The sequence below is a fragment of the Crocodylus siamensis genome, chromosome 5, assembly GCF_052110815.1.
Source record: "Crocodylus siamensis isolate JL-2025a chromosome 5, ASM5211081v1, whole genome shotgun sequence".
In the NCBI taxonomy this organism is placed as follows: Eukaryota; Metazoa; Chordata; order Crocodylia; family Crocodylidae; genus Crocodylus; species Crocodylus siamensis.
In genome coordinates, this window is record NC_143399.1 from 88,939,224 (window position 1) to 88,961,198 (window position 21,975).

The following is a 21,975-nucleotide window of genomic DNA, read 5'->3' on the forward strand; positions in this document are numbered from 1 at the left end:
GTCGCCATTGTTTCTAGTTACCCTGATGGGTGTCATGGTAAACATTGTATCCCCTGTTTTCTGCTGTCCCCCCATTGATGAGTTTGTAGTTGGCCACAAGATCACCTCTCAGCCTTCTCTTGTGCAGGCTGAAGTGGTTCAGGTCCCTCAATCTGTCCTCATAGGGTTTTTTCTGTAGGCCTTTAAGGAGATGGGTGGCCCTCCTCTGAACCCTTTCCAGGTTATCTACATTCCTCCTAAAGTGCGGCACCCAAAACTGGACACACTACTCCAGCTGCAGCCTGACCAGTGCCACATAGAGGGGAAGTATCATCTCCCTAGATCTGTTTGTGGTGCACGTACTTATGCAAGAAAGAGTGTGGTTAGCTTTACTTATTACTTCATCACACTGGTGACTCATGTTCATTTTGGAATCGCCTATGACTCTGAGATCCCTTTCCGCAGTTGTGCTACTTAGAGTGGTACCTCCCAGGCTGTAGGAGTGTTCATGATTCTTCCTCCCCAGGTGCAACACATGACACTTATCCTTGTTAAACTGCATCCTATTCTGTTCCACCCACTTCCCTAACCTGTCCAAATCTGCCTGGATTCGCTCCCTGCCCTGTAGTTTTGTGTACCTCCCCCCATAGTTTGGTGTCATCTGCAAACTTGGACAGGGTGCTTTCTACTCCCTTGTCCAAGTCACTAATGAAGCTATTGAATAGACAGAGCCTTGTGGGACTCTGCTCCCCGCATTTCTCCAGGTAGAAGCTGACTTGTCCACCATCGCTCTTTGGGTGTGTCCCATAATCCAATTTTTCACACACTGGACTGTGTAATAATCTACGTTGCAAATGTTTAGTTTATTTAAAAGAAATGGGTGTGACACTGTGTCAAAGGCCTTTTTAAAATCTAAGTAAATAACATGTACCTCTGTTCCTTCATCCAAGGATTTTGTGACCTGGGTGTAAAAAGAAACCAGGTTAGTGAGGCAGGATCTGCCTGCTATGAACCCATGCTGGTTGCCCCTTATTTTACTCACTGGTCTCCCACAAATGTGGTCCTTAACCAAGATTTCCTTGGTAATCTGCCCTGCAGTCGTGTGAACAGTTAACTGGAAAATTCAACTGTGTTAAAGAAAAGAAAAATAAAACCCACAGATTAATTACTCAGATTAAGAAAACCAGACTTAAGGGTGCTCATGCAAACTTAATCTTCTGTTAGTAGCATTTCTGTCCTGCACACTAGATTGGGAAGAGGGCAGCTGGGTCTGGGACTGGTGTGAAATTTAAAGATCTTATGCACCCAGTGTCATATTAAGGAAGGCTTTTAAAGATTGATTTGCATTTAATCCTACCTTGTTAATTGGCTGCTTGATGAGTATTTGCCCTGCTAAAAGCTATAGCCCAGGTGTGGGTAAAATACAGCCTGTGGGTTGTATCCAATCCATGGGGCAGCTTTGTTTGGCCTGTGGATTGTCCCTTGGTTTCACTTGGTCTAGGTGCTGCCCAGCACTGGCACATCCTGCAGCCCCCTGGCCCAAGCCCTGCAGTACCAGCGGGGACCTGTGCGTGCAACCATAACCCAGTGTGCCCCATGCCTGCTCCAGACTCACCAGTCTGAAGCTGCCAAGCTGAAAGTGTTGCTTGGCATGAGGGAAAAGCAGCCCCTTCCCCTCACTTTTGGTGGGCAGTTCTTGATGTAGCTGCCCAGAGCCCGTGCCACCCTGGGCTACCCTGTGTCTTCGCTGCCATCACTGCCACCTCTGAGCTGCCCTGTGACAGTGCAGAGCAGCCACAGGGCAGCCTGGGTGGTGATGACAGTGGTGGAGATGCAGGACAGCCTGGTGCTACAGCAAGAACTGCCTGGCGGTGGTGAGGGGAAGGGGCTGCTTTTCCCTCACACTGAACAAGTTTCTGCCTGGAAATCTGGAGCAAGCACATGGCATGCCAGGTTGAGGCTGCATGTGCAGATCCCCACCAGTACTGTGGGGTTGGGGCCAGTGGCGGTTGCAGCTAGAAGGAGCCACTGCCTCCTGGGCTGCCTAGAAAGACAGTCCAGCTGTGGAGCTGCCTCAGCCCTGATTGCCATGGCAAGGTGGTGAGGAGCAGGCTTGGGCTGGGCCTGCACACTTCCTGGTAGTGGGGAGGCGCCACAGGGTGTGTGAGCTCTGGCTGTGCGGGCAGGGCCTACATGGGGGGGCTCCCCTGCACACCCTACTGTACCCTCAATCCCTCTCCCACAAACCCTACAGTTGCTCACTTCTTTGCACACAATCACATATGCCACAAATACTGTACTCACCTGCACCCTTCCACACCTCCCCACACATGCGTGCTTCTGGGAAGAGCCCCGTTCCCTGCTACATGCATAAATCCACACACCCCCAGCCACCCTCCCCTTCCATACGCCTCATTCTCCCACAAACCCCATATCCACCTACCTACACCCACCCACACCCCCCATATAAAAAAGTAGGACTTCATTCTCATTTTGAGCTATTTTGTAATCACTTCTCTATTCACTATGCAAATGCATATAAATCAGGACATTTTTTTTTTTAAATAAAATTAAATTATGTTATTGTGGATGTTTAATTTTTAATATATAATCTGTGTGTGTTTTCTGGTTCTAAAATGGCAAACTCCCTTCCCCAAAAGGAGTACTTCCAGGGGCATGGGGACTTCTGGTGACAAAGTTCAGGGGTTAGGGGCCAGGACTTCCAGTCCCAACATGGTGACCAGGGGGTGGGGCCACTCTTGCAGCTCTTGACAGCTCACCAAATCTCGTTAAGCAGCCCTCCAACCAAAATAATTGCCCACGTTTGCTATAGCTCACTTGTAATTTATAGGGGTGCACTGATAGAGATTTTGGGGGACAATAGTGATAGCCGATATTTAAGGAGGCATATTGGCTGATACTGATCCAATATCCGATGCAGCTGCCTCCAGCTGGTCAGTGTGGTGTGGGGGGAGGGGTGGGGAAGAGGCATGGAGGGGGCAGATCAACACCCCCTGCAGTGAGGGAGGGAGGGTGCAGGGGCAATCACTGCCTAAGAGGGCGGGGGCATGGGACAAAGCCGTGGCTTATAGTGGAGGGCGGCTCCCACCACTGCTTGCACCCTTGAAGGGGGAGGGTAGAGGTGTGCCCCCCAGATCTGTGCGGAGTAGTGTGGACTGGAGCCACTGCTGCACAGTTCTTCTTGGCAGGGCCTGGGCTTGGAGTGGGCGCGGTTTTGGCATGTGGGGGGAGGCAGGACATGGAGCCAGGCTGCACCTTGTGGTGCAGGGCTGGGAGCAGAGCTGCAGCAAAATTTGGGAGGAGCTACAGCCACCCTAATGCCTGCTGCAAGCCCAGCCCCTACCAAGAAGAGCTCCATGCAGTGCTGACTCCAGCCTCCTTCCCACGCAGATCTGGGGGCCATACACCCTCCCAGGGTGCAAGCAGCTGCATGAGCCACCTGCCCCCCCATGAGCCGTGCCTCTGTCTTGTGTCCCCGCCCCACCCTGGGCAGGGCCTGCCTCTGTCACCTCCCTCCCTCACTGTGGGGGTGTTGATCTGTCTCCTCACACCTCTTCCCTCTCCCCACCCCTTCTGACTTACCAGTTGGAGGCAGCTCTCCATGCTCCTAGCTCTGCTCCACTCCGCTCCATGCTGCACTGCAGCTGTGTGCAGCTTGGGCATTTATCAGTCAAATTATCGGCCCCATCGGGCTGATATCCAATACAGCAAATTTTATTTATATCAGTACCTATTTAATATCGGACCAATGTATCAGTGCGCCTCTAGTAATTTAGAGCAGGTATTCATGGAATAAGAAATAAAGGGAGATTGATATAATCCTAATTGAGAAGGGAGAATATGCTGTGTTGAGCTGCATGGCTGCACAATGGCATACACCAGGGAAATATAAAGATGGTCGTGTCTCCTTTCCTTTTCACTTATAAGCAAGTGCTTGAGTCATAAGATGGGAAGTATGAGAGTAAGTTTCATTTCTGACTGAGGATATCTGGACTTCAAGTCAGAGAAAGTTTGAAACCAAATTTAAACATATAACAAGCCTCCAAAAAGAGACTGATAACTCCTTAAAGGAGTACCTTATCAGTGCCTTCAAATGGGCTTATAGAATGATTCAGCTTGATAATAGCCACTTTATTAGAACTCTCTAACTTTTATTGTATGAAAAATCAAGCATACATATTTGCAGAGTACTATAACAGATTCTCTACCCCCAGGCCTGCTTTGTAAAGATATGAGCAAATAGACTTCAATCACTTTAGAAGGGAAGGGAGGACAGTTGTTTGGGAGTGCTCAATAATACAACTGTCTTCATGGTCCTTTAGGACCATTTAGCTAATTCTGACCCTGAATGAAATAGGGTTATAGTTGAAGGAGTTTTGGTATGCTTCTCACAAATACTTACTGTTTCAGTGCCTTGTTCTTTTCCAGTTCCCTATCTCAAATTGTTTGCAATGATAAATTGATGAAATGTCTTCAGTGTAGTTTCTGACAGCTTGTTTATACTCTACAGGTGCCGTGAAGCAGTAGAAGTAATTTGAAGAAAAATTGAAAGAACAAATGGCTTTAGCTGGCTGCCCAGACTCCTTTCTACATCTTCCATACCGGCTTGTAAGTCTAAAACTGTTTAACATTATATTGTAGTGCTATGGTGGAGGTGGGTGGGGGTGGTGATCTTAAACCCTCTGATTTAAGATACAGATTTAGCTACTTTCTAGAAATACTTTCAGTGTGATTATATGTTGCTGGCAGGGATTTCCATCATCATTCATGGACCAGTCTCAGTCTCTAATACAGATAAACCAGGAGAGGCCAACCTACGGCATGAGTGCCACAAATGGCACAAGGAGCCTCTGCTTGCATGTGACGTGCAAGATTGGGAAGAGGACAGGTAGCACAGTGACAGAGAGGGCAAAAAGCAGAGGAACAGACTGGGCAGGGAAAGGGGATTCAGGAAGGTGCAGGGCTAATTTGGGGCAAGCCAGGCACAAAGGTTGGCCCCCACTGCAGTAAAGATAAGGCTATTTTCAGCAAATAAAATTGGCAGTCTGGAGTTCAAAACACATTGATTTGATGGTAGGGAATACACTTTCCCAGGCCAGAACACCAGTGGAATGTGGCAATATCTCTTGCACTGAAGTGGATGATGAATATCAATTTAGCAGAAATGGGAAATGCAGGGATTGCTGTATTGGCCTGGATCGCAGGCCCATCTAGTTGTTATCTCATTTTTAAGAGTAGCTAAGACCAGATGTTTGAGAGGAAGATATAATACTCCTGTAATGGAGAACTAGACAATAATAAGCCTGAAAATGTATTTCTTCCATTCCTCAGGCAATTAGTGGTTGGCTTTTTAAAATATGCCTCTTGTGATGCCTTTAACTCTAGTGTAATGAGAGTGCAGATGAGCTCTCTGGAGCAGAGACTACTCTCTTTTGTTTTATGTAGAGTGCTTACCACAACCAAGACCATATTGGGCTTCTTTTGAGCCCTACAGCCACACACATACTAAATTAAAAACAATAAGCATGTGGTAGCTAGTTCTTCTTGAGACCTTTTGTTTCAATATCTTTTTATAAGCGAGTTTCATAGTTCAATTTTCAGTATATGGAATTTGCTTCCACTGTCCTTGCATAAGATGTTTTCATTTTTTGGTGATAGAGGAGGGTAACCTGGAATGACTATTTGATAGCTGAACTGTCAACAGGAGTTGGCAGTAACATTTTCTAAACTCTGCTAGAGTTCAGGTAAAAATTATGCTGGGAGCTTTAGACAAATAGCAAGATTGCCCTGTAGAATCTCTTTTTCCTTTTGGCTCCAGCATTGATTTAATTCAGCTAGCTCTTCATTTCTTAACATATTCTGGATAGACTAGTCTGTGGGTATGGACAGGAATGACATTTCTAACAGAAATGCCTGTGTCCTGCTAGGACAGCATTTGTTCAGTTTCACCTGCAGGAAACATACAAATTCTAGGAGAAAGTTCTTCCTTGGTTCAATATGGAAGGTCTTGCCTGTGCAAAGAATTCTTGTGAGGGCAAGAACATTTATAGGGTTCTGGTGCTGCATTCCTCCAGTCTGGAAGAGATGTGGGGAGCCATGCCTGCTTGATTCCTTCCTAGGACTGAAGAGAGTAGAGTGGCTGATGAATGCTTCCTGTGCATTCTTTGGACCAGGATGAACCTGGTCTTGTGGAGGAGAGAGGAACAGCAGTTGCAAAAGGCTCCCCATGCCTTACCCAGATGTGGGTCACTTGGTCTGGGGAACGTGTGGGAAGGAGAAGCTGCTCATCTCTTCCTGGGAACTGGGAGCAGTGGAGCAGTTGCTCCCCTGCCTTAATGAGTCCATTAAGACGATCAGCTTGGTCGGGGAACACATGGAAAACAGAGGAGAAGGGGCAGCTGCAGGCTGGAATGCCTATATACTCACTCTTGCTAGTACTTCCCCAGAAATTTGCAGCACTAGACATGAATGCCTCCCTATGGCCTGTTTTCACTGGCAAGCACTAACAAAAATGAATCTTTCAAAACAAAGTGAGTAAACTGAACCTGGACTTTAAACTAGAGAACATGATGAATAATCTGGGAAATTTGATGAGATACTCCATCAATGCAGATCTTTACTATAAAATTGGACAAAACCATATGTTCTTCTCTGTGTGTAACTCAGTGCTGAAGGTCACCATTCTCTGAAGTCTTCCTCAAGATAGCACTCATAGGGCTGAGAGGCCTGTTCTTTTCTGAGACACTTCACCCACTTCTGTCTCCAAGTCCGTGACAACAGCTGCTTTTTTTTCCTCTTTGCAAGCTTTCTGCTCTCATAGAAGTTGTCTAGTGGCTGATGATCATGTATGGATGAACAGCAGTAAAATCTAGTAGTCTTTATTGCTGGAGCTAAAGTAGAAACTTCCTTAGATTATAGCTATAACAAATTCTTAACCATAGGGACCAGCCCATAGAGGCAGGCAAATACACATTATATTACTGTGGTTTATGTGCCTACAGGGTAGGGATCTTCCTTTGAAAATGGTTTAATTCAGTGGTCACCGACCTGGGGCTTGCGACCTGTCAATCCTTGAGCCTCTTTAGGTCGATCCTGGGTTGTGGGGGACAGCTGGGCACATGGGCATGCGCACACCTGCCACCCCCAGCCCCAGCAGGTCCATCTGTGGGGGAGAGAAGGGGAGGCAGATTGACACCCCCATGGTGAGGGACTGTCCTCCTTCAGGAGCAGGGGAAGATAAGTATGGCCCCATTGGGTGGTGGGAGGATTGGAGCCTCAGGGGGACTCCTCTGGGAACATGGGGGAACTCCCTCCCCATCTCTGCGGGGGCGGAAATGGCAGAGGCAGCTGCTGCTGCACCTTGAGCCTTGCTACAGCTGGCCACGTGCGGCTCAGCTCAGTAGTGGGCACTTGTGTGGTATCGGGCCCCAGCCTGACTGGGTTTGGGACTTCCGCCACCCAGGGGCATGTGGGGGAGGGGAGGCTCCTGCTGCTGGGACAAAGCAGCTGCTGCTGCGGGTTGCCTGCTGCACAAGGGGAGGGGGCACAGCCCCCCCCCCCCCAAAGGCTCCATCGGGCTATGCCCAGCAGCAAGTGCCTCCCCCTGCACGTGTCCCTGGGTGGCAGACCAGGCCAAGAACCAAGCGTAGTGGATGCGGAGCTGCCAGGATCACAAACCTGGTTTCTCTCCTTCCCGGAGGAGCTGCTGTCTGTATGGGTACATTTTTGGTGCAAAACCTCAATACTATCGGTAGGTGTTGCAGGGGTTACTTGTCTCATGCAATCCAGATTCCAGCTCTTGGTGCTCTCTTGAGCACTATTTAAAAGCTCTGCCTAATTTAGCCATAACTATAGGTTTCAGTTGACCTGGGAATATAGCTGGGCCTTTCATCTTCCATGTGATCACACCAGCAGTAATGAACACTGGAGGGAGTTCTCACTGCTCCTTTAAGAGTAACATTTTATGTACTGGGGCACAGATCCTCAGGTGGGTCCCTCAGCCATTAGGTCATATCAGTTTTCTCACTCCAACAACCTATCCCCATAACATGGTCACAATCTTTCACTAATTCTGGACAGATCTATATTAAATTAACAAGGAGAGAATAAAATATACTGTTTTATGCTGTTATTTCTACATTTTCTTTTGGCTGAGCCTTGCTTCCTTGCCTGCCCAGCAGCGGGATGCGTGTCACGGCAGAGAGATGGGGTGGGGTGGGGTGTGGGCTAGGTTGGGTGTATGGTAGATCCCGGGGTGCCCTTTACTTCCAGAAAGTGATCTTCACCATAAAAAGGTTGGAGATCACTGGTTTAATGAGAACTGGTTTAACTTCCTGCCCAAGTTGCCCTGTGGAGACAGAAAGCTTTTCAAGTTCTAGGATCCTTGGTACTCTTTTATTGCTGCTCCTGCATTTCCATCCACTTTGGGTACTCTTAATTCACTTTGCCTGTATTGTAAAAGTATTGCAGTGTTTCCATTCCATCACACCCAACTTACTAGATCTTCAGAAATGCCTTGTGTGTGTGGGGAAGGCTTTTATTTTCATTTCTAGCTTCTAGTTTGTCAGGGCATAGGCTGTACTTCCCAGCTTTTCTCTGCAGTCACTTAGGCCAGAACTAAGTTTTATGATGAAAGCTCAGATTCTTAATTGCTTGATTCCAGAGACTGGATCTTCAGGAGTAATGGCAAGTATTGTGAGAATCATGGAAGAGTTGACAATACTAGTAACTCAAATCTTCCTGTCTTGCATTTGGAAGCTTACACTGGTGTCTTTCTTTGCTCCCATCTCTCTGAAAATCTGTTTGTACTCTGCATTGATTCTTAGATTTTTGAATATTCTTATTCACATGAGGCTACAGAAGCAGGCAGGGCTGCTATGGATTGGATCTTCCATGTCTGGTGGTAAAGCAACACTTCTGAACCAATATCCAGAGGGGACAGTGAAAGAGTGACTCCTATAACAGTTGTTTCAGGAAAGGTTATGTGAAACTTACTGAGTGCTAGCATTCCTGAAATTAATGATTGAACCTGTTGCAAAAATTGGCTTGGGAAAGCCATTCACAACTAATGTATCTTCTGTGGGGAATTAAGTTCTCTTTAGAAAAGGGAACATCTGTTTTTCGAATCTTCAGTTTGATTAGAAGCCTTTATTTTGATGTACAAAACTGGTTACTGAATCCGCTTCATATTGGTTTAAAGGCTAAAAAAAGGCTAGGTTGCAGTATACTGTGATTTTTTTTTTTTTTAAATTCTTTTTTTGCTTTTTATTTGTATTTTTCTTAGTAGAATTTAATAAATCCTCCTTAACTTACGCAAGTCAGGGGCCAAAAAACCTCATTCTTGTAGTTTCCATACACTCAGGTTTTCTTACTTTGGTACCTCAAGGTTTAGAATGAGTAGAGGCACCTGGTTGTAGGTTACATGATGCCTTATCTCAGAATATTGAAATCTCTAGGTTTCCCTTATTTTCTCATCTGTTCCTTCCTTAGTTCAGAGTTTAACCAGAAGCAGCCGTCAAACCAGTTCCTGACTTTTTTTTTTTTTAATGTAGGTGATTGGGTGTCTGATGAGATTCCTTGCTAGCAGCTTTGTTTATAAGAGCTTCTAAAGCAGCAAATGTAGGATTTTGTTAACATGAGATTTTCTTTACTGTATCAGGAGCTTGCACAAACCATTTGCTCATTTGTGTGCTTCCAGTGGAATGCAATCTCTAGCTTTGTGGAGAAAAATCAATACTACCTTTCAGTGGCTTTCTGGAGCCCTTTCCAAATTTTCTAAATCTTCAGTGAAAACCCAACAGTAAAATTTGGCAGTGTTTGTCTTCTGTTCCTGGAAATTCAGATTATAGTTCCAGAATTTCTCAGAAAAATGGGATGATTTACTGTGTTTCCGTTCTTTTGCAATCTGTAGTCACAGCAGTATTTACGCACAGTGACTTGACCCTAATAAAAGACTTAATTTCTTAACCCTTGGTGGTATAAATTTTTCAAGTGCCAATGCCCTTGCAAATGGCTAGATTAAGATTTGGCACCCAGTTTGTAAAACATGAAATTCTGTGAATGCAGAAAGTATGCTTTTGCATTATTGTCTCTATCCCTCTTCCCCCCCCCTTTTTTTCCTTCTCTCCCAACTGCCGCTTTACTGAGACAAAAGAGGGGACAAACTTCATTATTAAATGCAGTAGTGTTCAGTTTCATATGGCTTAATTCCTATTAGAAGGAAGACTTGTTTGGCAGTGCTCAACAAATAACTTGGCATTAAATAGAATACAAACACTTGGTTACAAAGTAGGGGAAAAATTCAGATCTTTCTTCCTTGCTCTCTGTAGGCTCAGGATTTCAAGATCAAATATAGCATCAGCAGGCAAGGATTCAGAACAGAACTTTGCACCTAATATTTTTACTCCAGAATTGCCCCAAGGTTTTAGAGTAAAGTAAACCTCTAATCAAGTTGTACTAATTACAGTAATATTAAGCCTTCTGTAGCCACATGAAAAGGGGTCTATGTCTTTGCACATATGTAAGCTTTTTCTGGTATAGATAAATGCAGGCTCATTAGAGCAGTGCTGTACAACCATTGCTTTTCCTAAAGCAGCTGAGAAACTGGCTGGTCTCCCAAAGTGCAGGGTGAGGTTGTTGTTGCTATCGTAGAGTGGGGCTGTCCAGCTGGCGGCCCATGGGCCACATGTGCCCCCAGAGGGTTAGCACGTGGCCAAAAGGTTCCTTCCTGGCTGCTGCTCACCCCACCATGTTGCTTCTAATTTAGGACATTTATACACATACTTGCGCCACAGTATTGAGTGCTTTTAAAAGCATCCGGCACTGCGGTGCATGCATTTGTGTAAACAGGTAAACATGCATCAGTGCTGAGAAAATGGTGGTAGCGCACTTTTGAACTAAAAAACATAGAAGGTATTTTAGTTCAAAAGTGAGCTACTGCCATTTTTCTCAGCGCGATCACGCATTTTGCCATTTATACAAATTCATGCAGTGCAGCACTGGGTGTGTCAGCTTGCATGAGGAGCACACTTGATTAATCAAGTCTGCTGTCATGTGCCGGAGATCCAGTGCATCGGAGCAGACAACAATATGTGTGTAAATGCCCTTAGTATCTGGGTTCTTTGAGCTCCCTTGCCCTCCTCTGGCTTCTACATCCCCAGCTCTTGGGGACACGGCAGTTCAGCTGGAGAGGCCAGGCTGCCTGTTCTCTGTGCCATGGTGGGGGCTGGGCTGCTTGTGCAGGAAAAGAAAGAGACTAGCTCCTAGCACTGCATGTGAGCTGTGAGCATGGCCATGAGGGGATGCTGTGTGGGCATGGCAGGAGGGGAGCTGGGTACCAATATTGCAGTGGGTGGGAGGAGGGAGCCTGCATGGCAGATGCATCTGGGGGAGCAAGGTGCTGAATGGCCTGTGTGGCAGGTTGGGGGGAGGAGGGAGAAGGGCTGCCCTTGCAGCAAGCAGCTCCTGCTGCCCAGAAATCGGTCATATCTGTGGCGGAGGATCTTTCCTGGTTTTCTTGGATGAGATTTTTTCCAGGGAGCTGCTCGTGTTTGAGTATATCCAGTCAAGGAGGATGGTCTTCCATGATTGTCTTTTCTGTGGGTCCAAAGATGGCTGGCGAGGCCTATCTGGGATTGACAGACTCTGCTGTATCGCTGGCATGTGTTTTTGTGTAGGGTAGGTGCCTCTGGATTCTTGATTCAGTCTGTGACATACTGTTTCTGCTGCTCTCGCTTTTCCATTTCCTGTTGTCATCAGAAGGTTTCAGAGTACTGAGATTCTTGCAACAGACTCTCCCTCTATTTGGAGCGGTCCTGGGTGATGGTCTCCCATGAGTTGATGTCAATGTTGCATTTTTTTTTCAAGTAGGCCTTGAGGATATCTTTGAAGCACTTTCTCTGCCCTCCTTTTGAGTTTACACTTTGACTAAGTTGGGAGATTAAAACTTGCTTTGGGACTCTGGAGTCAGACATCTAGATGACATGGCTGACTTAGTGAAGCTGATGTTGGATGATCATCACCTTGATGGTCATAGTGTTTGCTTGCAAGAGCACGCTAATGTTTGTGCGTCTGTCTTCCTTTTGGATTTGAAGGATCTTCCACAGGCAGCCTTGATGGTAATTCTCCAGCAACTTGGTGTCCCTGTACATTGTCCACTTCTCAGCTCCATATGATAAGGTAGGAGTTCCCAACTGTTTGATAAACCATGGGCTTCGTTTCAGATCTGATGTTGTGGTCTTTGAGCACCCATTTCCTCAGGCATCTGAAGGCTGCACTTGCACATTTGAGGCGATGTTGGATTTCTTGATGTCAGCTGATGACTTTTACTGAACCAATAGAAATGCTATTTCAACTGTGTTTTCCCAAAACAATTCAAGAAAACCCGTGCATTTTCCTTTCAGCAGTTTTTTAAATTTGAGCATTTGGCTGCCCCACACTATCTCCGGATAACACGAACTGAATTCCAGCCCAAAATCCATGCAAGTTGTATTCTTGCATGTTTAAGTTTATAGATGGAACTCTTTAGTCTTAGCCAACTCTAAGCCAAGACTAAGACCACCCCAATCTCAAATCAATGAGTAAAATTACAGCAGGCATAGAGGAGGGCAAAGCAACAAGAGCACAGTTAAATGATTTTTATGAGATGTATTGTCTCCAGTATGAACTTTTGGAATATGCTTCCACAGTGTGTTTGAATACAGGGTGGAAAATCAAACTCGAGAGATTCACAGTCATTTGGCAGATCATGTTCCTGCACAACTAATGCTGAAGCTGGACTGTTTATCCTTGTTCAACAAAAATAGGTTTATCTAAAAGAAAAAAAATCTTCAGTTTCAAGAAAGTACGTTAGTTTAAGCAACATTAAAAAAAGAATACAAGTGCTGTAATTACTTGAATCCTTACAGATGAGGGTTTTTTCTCTATTTAACCCTGGGGGAGCCCTTCCCTTGGATTTGAGTGTGAGTAAGGGGAGAGGGAGGGGCAGGCAACTGCTGTAGCCCTGGCTCGAGGGCTGGAGCAACTGCTGCCATAATTGCTACCGCTGGGCCCAGAGAGGATCAGAGCCAGTATGTTCTTTGTGCTCAGGGCTTGAGCTGGGCCTGTGAGGGAGCACAAGTAGTGGCGGGAAGAGTTAGAGGCATGGGGGAATTAAATGGCAGGAGGCATAGGTGCTGGAGACAAGATGCTATGGGATTGCAGGGGTGCAGGAGCTGGGGCACACAGGTACCAGCAGTGGGAGGAGCGTTAAGTGTTGGTGCGAATAGGTAGCAGGGGGGAAGGGGTAGGGGTCAGGCCATTTAATTCCCTTGCTGCCTGCCCCCCTACAGCAGCAGTGTGAGGTGGGGAGGGAGAAGAATTTAAGACAGCCCTCCAATAGTCAGATTCCATACATGGAAAATTATATCAACATTTATAAACTTTCCTGTTATAGAATCTAATTATTGGGGAGGGGGAGGGTCATCTTAAATTCAAAGTTGCCCTGTATTTGGGTAACTGTGGTAATACCACTTCTGTATTTTAGAAGCGGTAAGAAACTGTTACTTCCTCCTTTCCCCTCCCCCCTCATTCTGTTTAGTCTACATCTTTAAAACATTTTAATTTAATGTTGGAGAGTTGTGACATGAAAACAACTTTTGTACTATAATTATAAATCTTCCTGTTTTTTTTTTTTTATAGGGAATACCCATATCAAATTTTTTTTCTTTACTTCACTGCAGTTTGTTAGCAATTCTAATATAAGGATCTGTGGTTCTGACTGGATTATAAAACGAATGTCAGTCTAAATGACAAAACAGCCCTTCTTGATGGTCAAGATAGATGAATACTTGTTTACAAACTTCCACATTTTAAATCCCTACTTCTCAGCCTTTCTCATCTATAGCCCACATGATAGCTCAGAACATTCTGCTATTATCTCATATATTCCTTTGCAGTAAAAAAAAAAAAATGAAAAGAAAAAGATTATAGGATTTGTGTCATAAAGCAGCCAAGATCCATAGCTGCAGATCCCCTGAGAAAATGCAGGTAATATAATCTAACGAGGTGGCTTTCTTTAAATGGTTTATGTCCTAGAAATAACAGCATCCTAGAGAGGCTTGTTCAGTCTTAATTTGTGAGTTTTATAGGAATGGTGTCTGAGGTTCATCCTCTTGTATCAGAACTGAAACCTATTTTCAGACCTGCCAGGTTTATTGCTTCTCCCAACAGACTGTTGATCTTTTACCCTTTCTACCAGCTCTACTGCAAAGGGTGAGAAATCTGGTACTAGATGTGATGCCAAGATCCAGATTAAGTCTGGGCAGAATCTTTGTGAATTTGGAATGTTTGAGAGTTGAGAAATGGTGCTGGCACTGATGTTCATGGCATCTTGTTTCCTTGACTTTTCATTCATCCAAGGAGATTATTCACATGCTTCCGAAACACATTCTAAGCAGATGTTTTTCTTTGTCTGTTCCTTAAATTCCTTCCTCCCCTCACCCAATTTTATTTTATTCAAGTTTGAAAATTGCTCAAAATTTGTAGTAAAACTTTCTGATGGCTATCATGGAACTCAGTGAAGCTCTTTCCTAGGGTCAAATGTTTTTGGAGGAGGAGATGGTGCAGGGATGGAACAAATCTTTCTAGATCTGGAGTCTGTTGTAAGGTTAAGATGGTAGTCTCTGTCTGTGACCACCAGCATTTATAAAAACCACTTAACTCACGCCCACCAGTCGATTGCACAAGACCTTGCATAAGATTAGTCCCACTACTACTAATTACCACATCAAAATACTCCAACAACAAACTGAATCCAGCATATTTACTTCTCCTTATCCTTTGAATGGAATCTTTTCCAGATTTACAATCCTTAATGAGGTCTTATTGCAATAGGAGTGTCCTTGTGTCAGTAACAACTCTTCTGTTAAGTTGGAGAACTCGTTCCAGTCTAGCTTCATACTACAAACCTCTGCACAATATATGGGAGCTGTATAACAGAATGCAACTCCTCACTCCTTCCTGTCTCCCCCTACTCCATCTAATACTGACAGTTTTATCTCTGGAAAAGCTGTAGTAAAAACAAAGTTTTTAAAAGTTCCTCCCCTACCTCCCCCCATATGTCTCTGCCATGTTGTGACAAATTTGGCCTCTAGAGAAAGAAAATCTATTCCCTACATAATGAGAGGGGTGCCGTTAAGATGCATTCTGTGTAGCACCTATTTAATATTGAAGTGACTTGGGTGTTCTTACCTGTATATCTAAGATGAGACCACAATATCCCTTTACTAGGGAGACAAAAGCTGCAGTGTGGTCTTACATTATAGGAGATACTTAAGCTATGCCAGTCACTCATTGATTGAAACCAAGTGTCCTGGTGTTTGTCAAAACCCTCTTTCTAATTATCCAGGTAACAGAAAGCTGTTTATGTACAATTTTTGGCAGCAGCTACTTTGTTTCTTTATAGCAGGGGTCTACAGTGTTTTCTGGTGGATTGGGCCAGGCTTACCCAGCTTGGGTCAGAGGCAGTTAGACACTGGGAATCAATCACCATCACTGCTTCTCCTTGCCTCAGCTGCAGCGTAGGGAAAGACCCCCTCTTCAGGAGCTGGTGCCGCTTAACTGTGGTACAGCATGGGCAGAGCTTTTCTGCCAGAGCCCCAGGGTGACTGTGGTATATCACAAAGGGGACCCTTTGCTGCTGCATGGCACTGAAGGCATGACTCCAAAGACCATATCCAAAGGCTGTGTGGACTGGATCCAGCCTGTGGGCCATAGGCTGTCAACCCCTGTATTCGGTCATTGGAAGAACTGAGTACTACTGCAGTACTTACCTAGAGTATCTGGTTCAAGGGGCTGGTGGGGGTGCAGTGATATAGCTGCAGCCTCCTTTGGTTCCTCTTTCCATTAGTATAAGTTAGGATGGATAAATCTGGGCATGAGCCCTGGGTGCTCAGTAAAGGGGCTATTTCTAACTTTAAGAGCAAAGACAAAAGTGAGAATTGTAATCTATTAGACCGCAAAAGGAAAAGAGAGGCAGCTTCAGGGTTTATTATTACTTTACGTACTGCATGTTGAACAATGAATTAAAACTCTACCAAATGTTGGCGGTAGCCCTCAGTGCTTATACATTGGCTCCATTTTTTTTAATATGCTTTTGGCAAGTGGGGGAAGCTGGCAGTTCTTCATACTTGTGGCCTCTACTCTAATAAAGCGCTTTAGTTATTAGCACAAGTAAATAGTTGTCCATTTGTGCTTCATTAATGCACATTAGTCATACAGTAAATACTGTCACTTTGGCAAGTTCCCCAGAACACTGAATACTTCCACACAGTTTGGGGGAAGGGGAAAGCTGACAAAGTGGTATTGGCATCTTTTTAGAAGAAAAGTGCTTGAAGCTATTAGTGTATTGGATTGACAGACCATTATTTCAACTCTACTGGGTTTTTCTAAGACTGATAAGTGAAAGGAGGAATTACACAGGGCTTTCTACTTTATAACTGATGCAGTTAGGTTTCCAATCAATCTTTTTCTTTTTTTTAACTGAAAACACAGCTTGCCTAAAAATCTGAAATTGATTTTTATTTTGAAATCTCTAGTCTGAACTAATCTGTTTCCTTAAACTTGGGCATCAGATTGCCTAATATGATTATGATTTTTCTAATATGGTTATTAAAATTCACGTATTTTTTAAAAATAGAAAAGTGAAGTTCATATATTTTAACCAGAATTGAGGCCTGATCTATAATCCATTGATATAAATTGAAAGACTTTTTTCTTGGGTTTGATGGACTATAAATCACACCTATAATGAAGAATTAAAAGAATGTGATAAAATAAATGTTTTATAAATATTGCTGGTTGCTAATAAAGTACCAAACAATGTGAACTTGCCTTATGACATGGGTTTAAACAAATGGTAAAAAACTAGAAATCAGAGTGACTGGAATAATAAAAATGATACTACTTCCAAAACAAACCACAAGTGTAATCAGGAATTGTAAAGTAGGAAGATACAAATGATTACTTTTTCCCCTCAATATACAAGAATCTTTCTTTAAATTCAGGATTAAATGCTGAATGCAACTTTCCTTCTGCAAAGTTGTTATCATTGTTTATAGGCACATGGTAATAATAGATGACCCCAGTTTCAGGTTTGTGTACACCTGTCAGCTTGATTCCTGAGTTGTCTTTGACACTTATGGTAAAGATCAATTGGTGATCATGCCATGGAAACTATTGAAAGGCAAGCACTGCTCTGTGAAATAGTCTTAGCAACATTTTTCTTTGCTGGCAGTCACCATCACTAAATGTGAGCTGTTTTTAAAAATCTCATTCTATCCTTTGACTTAGACTTTTCCAGCGTATTCAATTTGCCAAGCAAGGGGCTGAAAGAGGGGAATATTTTAGAGTAAAACCCAGAAAATCAGCATTGACAAATGATGTTAAAGGTGGAGTAAATGACATGTAGACATGGACAAGCTTCCAGTGTGAGCTCTGATTATGATGTACCATTCTTTTGTGGATTGAGAGCTGATTAAAAGATAGGAAGCTAAGAGTAATGCTAAATGGTCACTTTTGAGTTTGGAGGAGGTCAAAAGTGAGGTCCTACAGGTATCTGCTAGGCCCATATTTGTTCAATATGTTCACCAATGATCTGGAATTGGGGGGTGCACAGTAAAACCTCCAAGTTTGTAGATGATAACGAAATTATTTTGGGTAGTCAAGTCCCTAGTTAATGAGCATCCCACAGGAGCTTGGGGGGTTCTCTGTGTGCTCAGTGGCAGACCCAGGTACCTTAAGGTATATAGAAAAACATTTAAAGCTGTGTCTATCTCCAATTCATCGAATCTCTCTGAATTAATTTGGAGGGTTCTGATTTGATTAAGAGAGATTAAAAGAGTCTCCTGATTTGATTTGTTTTCGGAGATTCGGCTGCAGAATCGGTCTGAATCTCTGCCGAATTGAATCAGCGGCCAAAGCTTTGCACAGCCCTAGAAGCCAGCACTGCAACTTGTTCCTGTGGCAACAACCCAGTACCCAGGATGCGACCTGTTCCTGCTGGGTCTCAGACTGGCCAGACCAGGTGCCATGTGCACTGGATCCACTGAGGGGTGGGGGGAGTATCTGTGGGCCATTACCTGCACTGTTCATCTGGCCTGAGGACCAGTCCTGCACCACTCACCTGGCCTGTGGGACCAAATGAGTTTGACACCCCTACTTTAAGTGAAATGTCCAGTAAATTCTCAGCGTGTTTAGAGAACAGCTTTCTGTTCTGGAAAGCTGAGGATACAATTAGTGGGTCATCTGTCTTGAATCTTTTTTCTGGCCAGTAAGGAAGAATTGGCTGTGAATATGAAGTAATACTAACTTTGGAGGAAGAAATCACTACATGATAGGATTCCAAGGAAGGGAAGGGATGAGATTAAACAAAACAGAGATACTAGACTTCAAAATAGCAGGCTTCAGGAGACAGAGAGATAGCAGGTAAGGTCCCATGGGTAGAGAGACTGAAGTATAAATGGGACCAGGAGAGCTAAATTCGTAAAGGACATAGAACTGTAGGCTTGACAAAAAGTGTTTTATAATGTGAGGTAAAGATAAGAACTTCAGAAGATGTGTGTGGCTAAATAAGATGTTTCTTAGTTATCTAAAAATGAAGAGAATGTGTAGGCATTAGGAAGAAGGATGAGTCACTAAGAATACCAAGGAATAACAAAGACCTGCAGAGACAAAGTTGAGAAAGCGAAGGCAAAAAAAAATGATAGCTGGCAAGGGATAAGAAGGACAACAAAAAGAGATTCTAAAATACATTGGACTGACAAAGACAGACCAAGGAAACAGTGGATCCACTGTTCAATAGTTCAGCTTCTTTATTAGAAGAAGCAAAGATGGCAGAACTGCTCAGTGACTACTTTTCCACAATCTTCACAACCTCCAACCAAATATATAAGAAAATGTAATATAGACAGAGAAGAGCAGCAGATCACAAGTATAGAACATGTTGGACAAACTGGCAAAAAAATGAATGGTGTTGTTGGGGCCAGACCAAATTAATTCCAGAATGCCAAGAGAACTAGATGAAGAAAGGTGGCTGCACTACTTCAGCATTGGGATTTGGAGCAGGAGTGAGTGGGCAGGGCATGGTGTCAGTGTAGACAAGCTCTTACTCCCTTTCCACCAAACCTATTGCACATGCCACTGAGAGAATCCTGGCAATCCATATCTGTCCAGCAAGCATTACTGGATGTGTGTTTTAGTTTATAGAAGGTTTTTGTTTCCTTGGGTGAGGGTGGTTCAAGAAACATGCAGCTGTAGCCCAAGAAATACTGAACCACAACTAACAGCCACCCAGTAATAGGATTCCAGAGAAGAGAGTTTGTAAAAGATGCTCTTCTGGGCACATTCTGCTTTTGGCTATGGACCAAAGTCAATGAAGAACTGTTGGTTGTGTTTTTCTGACACAAAGTTAAATAAATTTATTTCATTTTCACTCCATTCATATAGTGCAGTGATTCTCAACCAGAGTACCACAACACCCTTTCAGGGGTGCTGCAGGGTGTCACACAGTATTAGCATGGTTAGATTTACAAACATGATTCACAAGATTAAAGCCAAAGATTTCAAACAAAAATCCACAGTTGTGGTCGTTTTGAATTCTGCAACAGAAAAACTGCTCTATTGTTTCTTTTTTGCGTATAGGAAAATAAGGGTGAATACTAAGAGCTCACATTTTTTAAGGGTACCTCAAGTCTAGCCAGAGGTGCCTTGAATCTAAAGTTGTTGAGAACCACTGCTCTTAGTGTTGGTCTCTAAGGGTTAGTTTTTCAAAAAAAATATACAACCTACATGTGCATGAATTGGTTGTAGGAAGCTTTTTGCTCTGCTTTTTCTAATGAGTGATTTTAAAAAAATATTTATTTATTGTTTACAGCATTTTCAGTTTACAAGCCTGTATTTCCATTAGGTGGCTTAACTTGAAGACTAGGCAAAGTATAGTAAATGTTGACTGACTAGGCAAAGTATAGTAAATGTTGACTTCCCAACAAGCAATATTCGTATAAATCCATTAGACAAAAATACTTTTGTGGTTGACAGATAACAAAATCTCTTTTGCAGTGTAATAGAACCAAATAATGAATTAAAACCCTAACTAGGGGAAAACACAAGCATCTAGTTTTTGGTGTTTCAAGAGACTGGCAATGTTTTCTGATCCTACTGTGTACATGGTCATCATTCGGAGATTCTTTTTTGTGAAATGTAGTACTACATTTGTAACCTTAAATGCACATTCTACTTAATGTCCTCCAAGTAATGGAGTAGTGATTGTGGGAATGCTTTGGTATGTTAAGATTTTAACATAGCCTAAAGCAATCAGGGCTTATGGTAGAGGAGATATCTTTTATTTGATGAACAAGATTTCTGCAAAAAAAAATTCTTTTGCAAAAATCTTGTTGGTCAAATAAAAGATATCACCTCTACCATGAACCCTAATTGCTTTTTCCTTTAGATCAATATGGCTAAACCTATCCGACCTAACAGCCTAGTATTTGGAGGTTTAAACAATATTAACAGAGCTGTTGTAGTTTTGCTCAGGTGTTGCAGCATTCTTCCTGAAGAATTGCAGTACTTTTCCTTGCTCAAAAGGTGTTCAATAGACTTTGGCTGGAGAAAAATATGCAAATTAAGCTGCTGCTTATTTTATTGTTTGCAGCACAACTGTTTGGGAAAAACAAACAAGCAAACAAACTGCCAATACATTTGGCAGGATTGGGAAAACTTGCTTGCTAAGAGCAAGGATACCAGTTTTTGAAGAGGTAGAGACCTAACATTTTTCACAGGTTTTTTTCCTGAGACAAATTGCAGCTTTACTCATAATCTGTTACTATTCAAATGCAAATTGCTGAGCTTTTGAGAATCTTTGGCTGCAGGGTATATTAACCAATTAAAAATAATCTGTGAAATACTCTTTCTGATGCTGAATATTTGGTAGATCTGCCAACAGTTGGTTCTTTGCTTCAGAACTTCTTTGTAGGTAACTTGACTGCTAAAGATCCATAATGCTGCAGACCTGGATAGTCCCATTATGATTCGGATGCAGGTTTAGTATGTATAACTTGTAAGATTTTAATTTCTGGTTAGTCCTGCATCTCCTAGGTTTTTTCCAAGGCTAGGAACAAAAAGTAAGATTTAAGTGGGTTAAAAAATATTTTCTACAAGTTAAAGTGCATTTGCTTGAGCATACTTGAGCAGTAAACTCAAAATAGTTCTTCCCTTCTCCTAGTCAGTGAGTGGAACTGGGAACATCTATTTAGATTAGAACATAGTGGTTTGCTTTAGCTCTGACCAGTGTCTCTGTTATGTCAGTGCTCTGAAATGCCCAGTTAAAACTGTAAGATTCTGCATAGTCTGATATTCCTTTTACAGAATAAAGACTTTGGCCATTTTGAACACTGTTGTAAAATTAATTTGTCATGGTGCCAATCTAACAAAGTACGGTCTAAAATGTATCATCCTACCTTCCAATAGAAAGTAGGATCCTTCCATTAGTAGCATTATCTTATTTAAAACAATTTTGAATCTAAACAAAATGGATCTTTTGAAACAAGAAATGAGGTAGGTGACACAGACAGTAATTTCCAGAGCTCTGACCCCTGAATGGCCAACAGGAACTGAAAGATAAAGAAATGTCTATTGTGCTTTCAAAATATAGGTTTTTAATCTGTTTAGTGTGTGTTAAATGATGCATCTTTTTGTTTTGTAACTCAAGTTTATATATATACTTATGAAATAACTTGGTGTATCAATTTTAAGTAAAAACCCCCAAACAAACCCAAAATGAAACAAAAAGTCCAACCTCAAAACTTCCACTTCTTTTCTTGTCATCTTTCTCTTTGATTAGTTTGAGAAGCTTGGAATCTAGCCATTTCTTGAATGCTCTAGTATAATGATCTGTGTTTGAGAGATGGTACAATGTTTGGTATCCAGCTGCTATTTATA

At 43.1% G+C, this 21,975-nt stretch overlaps 1 protein-coding gene across 2 annotated transcripts in view; it reads left to right on the forward strand.

Annotated features, from left to right (window-relative positions):
• Nucleotides 1-21,975, forward strand: part of GRB10 (growth factor receptor bound protein 10) — a 187,643-nt gene that overhangs the window by 31,708 nt on the left and 133,960 nt on the right. For both annotated transcript variants that reach the window (XM_090049654.1, XM_090049655.1), the window contains one exon: nucleotides 4,511-4,608. In XM_090049654.1, the coding sequence (XP_089905780.1) occupies nucleotides 4,558-4,608 (51 nt within the window). In that variant the 5' untranslated portion in view covers nucleotides 4,511-4,557. Of the gene's footprint in view, nucleotides 1-4,510; nucleotides 4,609-21,975 lie in introns of those variants that run through there.